The 9,786-nt window shown below is 58.5% G+C and overlaps 1 protein-coding gene across 1 annotated transcript; it reads right to left on the reverse strand.

Annotated features, from left to right (window-relative positions):
• Nucleotides 1-2,526: 2,526 nt before the first annotated feature.
• On the reverse strand, nucleotides 2,527-7,441 carry EPHX3 (epoxide hydrolase 3). Its single transcript, XM_045989801.1, has 9 exons — nucleotides 7,312-7,441; nucleotides 6,833-6,922; nucleotides 6,128-6,635; nucleotides 5,827-5,912; nucleotides 5,295-5,452; nucleotides 5,075-5,203; nucleotides 4,134-4,237; nucleotides 3,905-4,041; nucleotides 2,527-3,811 (listed from the first exon to the last, which is right to left on the reverse strand). Exons 3-9 carry the CDS (start codon nucleotides 6,368-6,370, stop codon nucleotides 3,586-3,588), a joined length of 1,083 nt encoding a protein of 360 aa, XP_045845757.1. The 5' UTR covers nucleotides 6,371-6,635; nucleotides 6,833-6,922; nucleotides 7,312-7,441; the 3' UTR covers nucleotides 2,527-3,585.
• Between the last annotated feature and the right edge of the window lie 2,345 nt (nucleotides 7,442-9,786).

Below are 9,786 nucleotides of genomic sequence, written 5' to 3' on the forward strand. Positions count from 1 at the left end.
GTCCTCTGGCTGCCAGGTGGGTTTGGCCAACAGAAGGCACTGGCGGAAGATGAAGCCGAGGGAGAGAATGGGATATTAATCCTCCGGCATCCCTTCCCATAGGGTCACCTCAGGGGTTGTATCCCCTGACCAAAGGCCCTGTGCACATAAATCTACCCCTGGGTTCTACCGTTCCTCTTTCCCCTTGTCTGGTCAGGGAGAACCGAGAGATGGTAATGGCTCTCCATGGGTGCTCACCCTTTTGGCTTCCCCAAACCCTGCCCACTGTATATAGTCCCTATAGCAACCCTGCCTTAAATTACCCCACTGGAATGTGCCACTTATCTCTCCTAGGCTCCCAGCTGGGGTCCCCATGCTTCCCTCCTTCTCTTGTTTAAGGATGCTCAGAACATCCAAGTCCTGTATCCTCAGCCTCCACTCTCAGATCCGCCCCCCCCCCCCCCCCAGTTGTGCATGGCTCAGTCCTCTCAATCTGTCAGCAGCTTGTGACACCATGGGCTGTGTGCTCCTCCTTGACACCACCCCCCAACCGCGGCGGGGGCATCATGCTTGCCTGCTTTGCCTCCTAACTCTGTGGTTTCTCTGCTCTGCCTGTCCCTTAGATGTTGGGGCCCCAAGGGCTCTGTCTCCAGTTTTGTTGTCTGCTCTGTTCTGGGGAGACTTAATCCTTACCCAGCTTCGGCATCCCTCTGCCCCACCACACAGACATGGTCGCTTGGCCATCTTTGTCTTTAACCCACAGATGTGTCTAGGTCCTTGGCCCAGGGATTCAGGCCCCTTAGACTGAGCATGACCTAAGCCGGCTTCTGGTCTTCCCTTTGGATCTGCTCCTCACCCAGAGCCTAGATTTGCATCTCACCCTTTATTGTCTGAACCATGCCCATCCTCTTTCCAGGCCTCCTGACCCTCAGTCTTCCCCCTCTGGTCCTTCCCCCTGGCCATCCCCCAAGTAAGATTCCAAACACGCAAATCTGCCCGGAACCCTCCCCTGCTGGCGCCCATCCTACTGGGGATCAAGCTCCCCGTCTGCCCGATGTTTGAAGTCCTTTGCAATCCCACATCGTCCCATCCCAAACTTTCCCCCCAGTCTCGCGGAACACAATCAGCTGGGCCTGGAGGTTGGATTGGAGGGTGGGTTGGCGCACGCCCTTGTAGAGTTTAGCTCCAAGGCTGCCTCCTCCAGGGAGCCTTCCCTCCCACTCCTTAAGTAAGCGCCCCGTGCCTTATTCCGCTCGAGCCCAGCTCCGGCTCTGGCTCCCCCGCCCCTCTGGTGCCGGGCCAGAGGCTTAGAGCTGGTAGTAGGGACAGATGAACGGGTGACTGACTGGTGAAAGGTGATTCGGAGGCGGGAGCTCAGAGCAAGGAGAGGGAGTTGCCGCGCCTGGGAGGGGGTCCCAGCGGGAGCCGCTTCTCCCGCCCCCCTCGCAGAGCCCTCGGGATCCCTTCTCCCGCTCGAAGGGTTGCGCGCGCCGAGCCCCTCGGCCGGGAGAAAGGCGCGCCAGGATTGGTTCAGGATGGGAGAGGAGGGCTTTGGCCGAGCCACGAGCCTCCATTGGCTCACTGGCCAGGACTCTGTCCAATCAGCGCGATTAATCTTCGCCCCCACCCCCTAGACTCTGACTCCCTCCCGCCTGCTGCAGAGGAGTCGGAAGACGGCGCCTTCTAGTTGCCCTGGCAACCGTCAGCGGACCCGTCGCCCCGGCAACTGTCCGAGGCCTCCCGTCAGCCTTCGCCTGGGCCCCTTCAATCGCCCAGACAACCGCTACCCGTTCCGGTCAACCATCAGCCCTTTCCCCGTCCCCCTGGCAACCGTCGCCAGACCCACCGCCCCCTGGACACACCGTCCCCATCCTGCCCGCAGGCCTCCTCGCCCTAGGCTCCGAGATCGCAGGGTCCCCGTCCCCTCGCGCCCATCTCCTCGCCCCTAGGGGGCGCTGCTCCCACCCAGGCGGGGGTGGGGGGCCCCGGATCCCGTCGGGCCAAACGGGCTGCCCCGTGCTGAGGCTGTGCATAGCCCCCTGCCTGTTTCCCCGCTCGCTCTCTTGCGTGGGACGGCCCAGCCACAACAGGGAGCTTTTCAAAATGCAAGCCATGTCCCTCCCCTGCTGAAAACCCTCCCCTGGCTCCCCTTGAGAATCAATCCAAACTCCTCGCAGCCCCTGGCGGTCTGGCTGTGTGGCCTCTTCTCCTCCCTCGCTCTGCCCTAGCAGCCGCTAATCCCCACGTTGTTCCTCCAGTAGCCGGCCTAAGCTTATTTCAGCCTCCGACCTTCCAATTTACTGCTTAGAAGTGCGTCCCCCAGCTAGGGAAGCCCTTCCAGAGCCGTCATACTCTCACATAACTCTCTATGCCTGTTCTCTGCTAACTCCACCACGGGGGCCTAGATCAGTGCCTGGCACACATGACGCACAAGAGGCAGGATGTTATGGTGGAGACAAGAGAGGACAGAGGGGGGTGACCAGCAGGCAGGCGTTAGTCAGGCTGGGCCATCCCATGAATAAGAGAATGTATTTCTAAGGTTGCTTGTCTCCAGAGACGTTCATCACATGGCAGGTCATGACACTGTCCCCAAAGGCCAGGCAAAAGCTGGGGAGATCGAAGTGCTGTCATCAGCCTGGGGCTGGATGGTTCACCCTCTACTTGCACCTCCCTCACCCAGAGGCTGGAGCGGGAGGACCCCAGAAAGAATCAGGAGAAACTGTGGTTCATTTGGAGAAGATTCCCGGAGCTGGAGAGGCAGTCCTCAGATCTCAGATGATCATTCAAGGAGCTGGTCCCTTCCTGGGCCAGTCCAGAATCTCACACATCCAACCTAATGGAGCCTAGAGCCATTTTTCCATGGATCTGAGACAGGGGTCCCAGGGATCTTTCCCAGGCCGCAGCAAGAGAACTTGAGCTTACAAGGCCTGGAGTCACAGCTGGGCGGAAGGTTGTGGGAACTGCTCAGGGTCCAGCTAGACCAGAGTCTAGATACCCAGCTGCTGGCACAGGAGGGTCCTCCCTCGGGGAAGCTGGTCAGGAGCCCGGTGTGGATACCCCTATTCTAGGAGCACGCCCCTCGGCACTGTCCAGCGGAATCCCTTATACTGCTGTGACAACTGAGCCCTTGAAGTATGGCCAGCGTGACTGGGGAACTGAATTTTTAATTGATTTTCTTTTAGTTACTTTGCATGTGAACTGAAGCAGCCAGATGTGACGGCCAGCACCCTATCAGACACAGCAGCATTTAGCTGAAGACTCAGACTGCAGAGGAAAGCCAGGGACAGGAAGGTCAGAATCTGTGTCTGGTGCTGCTCCGATGGCTGACGCTGGGGAGAAGAGTGAGGCCCCGGGGCAGGGCGGAGGTAGGACGCTCCACATCTAGCTCTACGAGGAGAGCTGCCCCTGGTTCTCCAGGATCGAGGCGCTTGTTCACCTGCGCACGCACGCACACCTGTGTGCGAGCCCATGGGCTGGTGCGCCTGAGGGCCTCCGCAGACACCCTTGCGTGCCTCGAGTTCCACACCTGTGCACAATCCAGGAGTCCACCCATGTACATGCACTGTGGGGTCTCCTAGGTGCACACAGGCCAGTGAGTGAGGAGCACTAGTCCAGCAGGTCTTGCAAGAAGGCCCACATGTACTCATGCATCTCCCCAGGGTTGCTCTGTGGGATCCAGTGCCCCACACCTGGCAGGATGTGGGCCTCCAGCCGGCCGGGCACAAAGCGACTGCTGATGGCTCCCACCAGCCCCTGCTCGAAGTAGGTGTCCTTCTCTCCCCACAGCAGCAGAGTGGGGGTGGCAAGCTCCTGGGGCTCCAGGGGGAAGTTCCTGTGGCCAAGACAGGGACAGACAGAAGAATGACTGCCCCAACTCCCTGCCCCGACAACTCTCCTGAGCTTTCCGCCCTGGATCTGTTCTCACCTGAAAAGGTTTCGGTAATAGTTGAGGGGCCCAGTGAGACCACCGGGCTGTGAGAAGTCATAAAGGAAGGCCTCAAGCTCGTTGGGGGTTAAGTGTGGGATGCCTCTCTTGCGGTGTGTGAGGGTGGTCTTCAGGATCTGGGTACACAACAGGACTGTGGTTTCAGTGCCCCGCCTGCCCTGGCCCAACCCCCTACCCTCACCTACCACCGGCCTTTGCCCCACTGCACCTGGAAGTCAGACATGGACAGTAATTTCTCAGGCAGCCAGGGAAGCTGGAACAGGAAAATGTAGTTGGAACGGAAGAACTGGCCGATGTGGTGTATGGAGTAGTCTGGGGGCAGGGGAAAGGCAGATGTGAGGCCTAGGCCTGGGCCCAGGGTGGCCCATACCCCTGCGCTCCTACAGGCGCCCGGGTCAGGCGCACAAGATGTGCCAACACTCAGGAATGCTTGCCTGAGGCCCTGAGGATGCTCGACACTCCTCCCGGCCTGGGTACCAGCTTCCCTCCCTGCCCAGTTGTCACTGTGCCCACAAAACGGGGGCCCCTCCCTCTGCAGCTCTCAGGAGCCCCCAGAGCCATTGGTGTGCTTCGCCTGCCCAGGCCTGCATTTCAGTATTTACTGAGCACCTAGGACCTGTTTAAAACCCTGGAGACACAGCAGTAAAAGGAACAGACCAAACTCCCCGGCCCCTGGGAGCTGACAGTCTAAAGACAGAGAGAGCTGAGAAAAGTCAACAGAAAGGGACGGAAAGAGGGAGAGAAAGAGAGAGAGAGAAAAAAGATGAGAGGCCATGTCCCTATGTCACTTCGACTGCAATACTGGGAAATAGAATCAGGTGAGGTGAAAGGCATCTCATGCTATGGTAGTTGCTTAGTTATCTACACCTTCCTTGCCAGAAGAAAGGCATTTAACCTCTCTTGCCTTAGTTTCCCTCAACTGGACCACGAAGATGATAACACTTTCATCTGCTCAGGAGGCTTGTGTAGGTTACTGTATGTGCGCTCCCTGTCGGAGCAATGGTTACCTGCAGGCGCTCCAGACACTGAGTCACTCCTACGTGCGCTGTCACTGACTGCAGGTGGGGAGTGGTATGTGTGTCCCCAGCCCCTGGGGAAGCACAGACACAGACACAGGCACATCCCAGCACCCTGGACTCCCCAACACACCTTGGTACACAGACATGGGGGCAGCACTGACAATTACCATCCGCTCGACCAGGGATGGGTAGTAGATGGAGAAATTCCAGGCGATGAGCGCACCCCAGTCATGGGCCACCAGGATACACCTAGAATAACCTGGGGGGCCAGAGGAACTGGTGTCAGCGAGATGCCAGGGAGAGGCGAGGCAGGGGGAGGGAGGCCAGGTCTGGGAGGGGGGTATCCCCACCCAGGCCCAGGATGATATCCTGGATGTCCGTCATCAGCAGGTCCATGGTGTAGCAGTCTACATCCCGAGGGGCATCTGAGGGGCCGTATCCCCGTAGGTCCACAGCCACCACGTGGAAGCGGCTCTGGAATTCCCAAAGCTGGTAGCGCCAGGAGAACCTGTCCGGCGGGTGGGGAGGGAGGCTGTCAGGGTCCCCAGGCTGCATCTCCACCTCCACCCTATGCCCAGCAGGGGCCATCACCTCCCCCAACCTTCCTGCCCTGTGGGGAAGGGCTTCCCAGAAACTAAGACGGGGGAACCCCATGCAGAGGGCAAGGTCAGCTGCACACTGGATCCAAGACCTCTTTGTCCCATCCCTTCAGGGCCTCCTCCTGTAGACAGATCTCTGTCCTTGAGCACCCCATCTGGATGCTCTGTGCCCCCAGTCTACCCAGCCCGCGAGCCCACCTTCTGGACGCCCTGGTGGTGTGAGCTCCATCTCCATCCCCGCCTCCGGGCTTGTGTGCCCCAGGAGCCTGGGCTTCAGACCTACCAGTTCTCTGGGAAGCCGTGCAGAAACAGCATGAGGGGCCCATTGCCACGTCCAGCGGAGACATAGTGCAGGCGCAGGCCCGAGCTCTGGGGGACGGCACAGTCTGAGACGGCGGAAACCCTTCCTCGCTAGGCTTGAACACCCCAGCCCCAGATTTGGATTCAACCATTTGCTGTCTGCTCACCCCGCCCCCCTAGCCCCACAGGGCCTGACTTCCGGGCCGCTTGACGCCCCCCTCCACGCCCCGAAGGCTGCACACACAACCCCCGCCCCGCCCGCCCCGGGGCGCGCGAGCGCTCACCTTGAGGGTCAGGAAGCAGTGTTCGCCCAGCGTGGGGTCGCTCACGCAGGCGGGTGGGGCGCTCCGGGGGCGCCCGCAGCAGCCGCGTCGGGGCCGGCACAGCACGTGTGTGAACGCGATGCAGCCATAGACGGCGGCGGCCAGCAGCGCCGCGGAGAACACGAGGCTCCACATGAAGGCGCGCAGCAGCTTCAGACTGAGGCGCGACGGCGCCAGCAGCGCTGTCACCACCAGCTCGGGCATGTCGCCGCGACCCGGGGCCACTTCGGCGCTGCCTTCGGGGGTGTGGGCGGGGGGCGCGAGCAGCCGCACCGAGGCGGGACCCGCGCTGGGGAGCCCACCGCCTTTGGTCTGGGGCCCCTCCGTGTCTTCCGGGCTTGAGGAACCCTCCCGGAGAAGAGGCGGGAGGCTTAGACCGAAACCGCCACGGCACACGACTCACCTAAGAGCCAGGTAAACACCTGGGTGCGACGGCCACAGGGAACAGGATGGGGTGCAGGGATGGAGCCTGTGAGGACCGGGCTTTGGTGGCTGGGGTGGGGCCTTAGCGAGAAGGGCTGCGAATTGCGGGCGGGGCCTAGGCAGGCTTGGGCGGGGCTTAAGGAGGGGGCGGGGTCTAGTAGGACTCCCGGCGCCGGTGGGTGGGGATCCGAAGTGTAGGGGTAGATAGATATGCTGACTAACGAGCGGGGTACCGCGGAGTACCTGGGTGAAATGGGCGGAGCCTGGAACGAAGGGGCGGAGCAATGCAGGGTAGGTGCGGCCTACGAGCCGGAAACTTGGACCCAATTTGGCCTAGAAGCGTTGCACGACCGAGGCGTGGCTTAAAGGGTGGGCGGAGAGAGGGTGGAGCCCAGACTAGGAGGGGCCTGAAGGTAGCCGGGAGCAGGCCCTAGGCTGGGCGGGGAGGGTTTGGGTGCGAGGGCTGGACCAATAAACTGGAGGTGGGCCTAGGTCCGGGCCAATGAGACGGGGGGCGGGGCCGGAACCTAATATGGCGGGGCCGGTGGGCCCGGAAGCGGAAGGAGGAGGCAGGTGGTGCCTTGGCTGGGATTAGGCAAGGGCGGTCGCCGTAAGCCGAGGAGGCCTGGGGGGCCCCTTCCGCCGCCCTCCGAGAGCTCCCCCTCCTGGAGCGTGCGACCCTGTCCTTGGCCTGGCTGGGAGAGAACTAGCAGCACCCTCACCCAGGCCTGTTTCCAACGGCCGGTCCAGTGGCCTCGATCCCGCGCCGGCCTCCAGTTAGTCCGGCGGGTCCGTCGTCGGCCCGCCCCTACGCGGCTGTGATTGGAGGGCGGTGGTTATTGACGTGCAGACCACAGGTCTCGCCCGGCAGCCAATAGGCAGGTGTTGAGGCCGGGGGCTCCGCGGGGGCGGACCAATGAAGACTGGGAGACTCTGACTTCTAGAAGGCAGGCCCGGCCCGGGAGCCGGAGGACCAGGCCGGTTGAGCCCGTAGGGTTGTCTGAAAGAGGAAGTGGGGTAAGGTCGGGCGAGAGGCCCAATAGGGCCAGCTTCCTCCTCCTGTTTTGCAATCTTCCCCCAAGATCCTGAACATTTCAGGGTCACTCATGGTTTAACCCGTATAACAACCCCTATTAAGTTTAGGTACTATTATCACATCTCTGTATTACAGACCATGAACCTGAAATTCCGGGCTTAAGTCATTTGCCTAAAGCCACACAGCTTGCTGAGCAGGACTGACAGAAAAAAATCAACAATGTCAGGCTCCACCTCCACTTCAGCCAAGAGGCAGCCGTCGGAATGCTTATAGCTTTCTTCTGGTGATTATCCAGGTATCTCGCAATCCGCTTGTGTGGCTATTTCTTGATGACCAATTTGGGGCATTAAGCATTGCATGGACTCCGTCATCACCACCGGACAGGCCTTACCCGTTTTTAGTTTTCCTATTGGTTTCCTTTAACTTTCAGCACTCTACTCATGGTTTCTGTCACCTCCCCCTTCTAACCTTACCTTTGTATTGTTCTGACTGCTAAACATTACACTGTCCTGGGACCATAATTAAGTCTGTGGGTTCCTACATAAAGGGGAATGGTGGTTTATGTGGTTCCACTTCAGTAAACAATGTATCTCAGCCTCAGGTAGACGGTTATGATTACACAGCCAGTATTGTACAAAGGTTTATTCTCCCTGTACTTAGTACCTTTCTTTTCTTGCACGATTAGCCTGTATCATAGCTTTGGTTCCTTTAACACTACCCATCAAATCAATTTTCCAACCACTGGATGATCCCGGAATCCCTCCCAAGTCCTCTAATCTGGCTGGACGGCTAGTGAGTCTGGGGATCCTTGCTCTGCTACACAAAACTGACATCACCCCCCTACCCCCAGTTCTACCCTCAAACAAAAAGACAGCGGTAGTCACAGGATGGTAATTTTATATTCAGTACAAATGTTTATTTTTGCAATGAGAACTGCACAAAAAAAAAAAAAAAACCTTTAGTATATAAGTGAAAAGTCTACGAATTCCCTTCTACAAATGTCTAAAGTGTTTAATACAAGTCTCAGATTCACTGACATAATTATTGGCCAAGCGATCCGTGCATACAGTACAGTGGGGGCTTGTACACACCTCTTACTCTTGTATAGGACTAAGATTTCTTGTACTGTGGGAGGAGTGGGAAATGGCCAGAGAAATTAAATAGTAGACCCAAGTTCTAAATTACAACCCAGTTAGAGAAACACCCATCAGGAAGGTGTGGAGAGGGCCATGGCAGAGTTAAATCTTTAGGAGGAAGGTGCAGACAAAACCATTTCTCCAGCTAAACAGTCGGACCTGGCCTGGGGAAGTTAACCAACAAAACACAGAACAGAAATGAGGGGGCGGGAAGAGACGAAGAAACCCCAAAGAACCAAAATCTAAGTCCCACTGGAACCAGCACAGGGGCACGGGAGGGAGTGCCCGTGGGGGGTGGGGGCAGGGGCAGGGAGGCAACTGGGGGCCTCTGGCTGGATGCCTGAACCACACCCTTGCCAGGAGGTTTTGCAGATCCCAAACACAAAATACAAGGGCTTTTCTGGTTGATAAACAAAGGGGGATAGGGGTTAATAAACAGTGATAGAAATGTTTGTTTGTGTTTCTGCACACATAAATGATAGACTGTCATCTTACATCCTAGGGGCCACTCTTTAAGTGCTGCCCTTGCCTTGTGGCATGCTGGTGGGCACACCAGCAGCCACACAGCAGGCTTTCTTGGGTGGGAATGTGTGCGTGCGTGTCTACATGCATGGGAGGAAAGGATCCTGGTTGGGGGGGGGGGGGCGGGCAGTGTACACTTATCTAAGAACATCTGGTTAACCCTGAGCTTAAATGAAAGGAGTAGTTAAGGTAGAGGCAGGTGAGGTGGGAGAAGCGGCCCAAGCCCCCCTGATTGGGGGACCAGGATGCAGGAGGGCAAGGGGGAAGAATACTGTCTGGAGTTTGGCCAGGTTCTGCTGCAGCATGTTACCCACCTAGGCGGCCAGGGTCCACAGGAAGAATGGGTACCTGGGCTCCCTGTCACAGCTTCAGCTTGGTCACAGAAGATGGGCTAGTTGGCCCTATGGTAGTTCTTGTACAAAGGTGGCTGGGGATCTGGGGGGCCCCTGGGCCTAGCCTAGGCAACAGGTGGTTCACAAAGAAATGTCAGGAAGACGCCAGCA

The sequence above is a fragment of the Meles meles genome, chromosome 20 (genome assembly GCF_922984935.1).
Source record: "Meles meles chromosome 20, mMelMel3.1 paternal haplotype, whole genome shotgun sequence".
NCBI lineage: Eukaryota > Metazoa > Chordata > Mammalia > Carnivora > Mustelidae > Meles > Meles meles.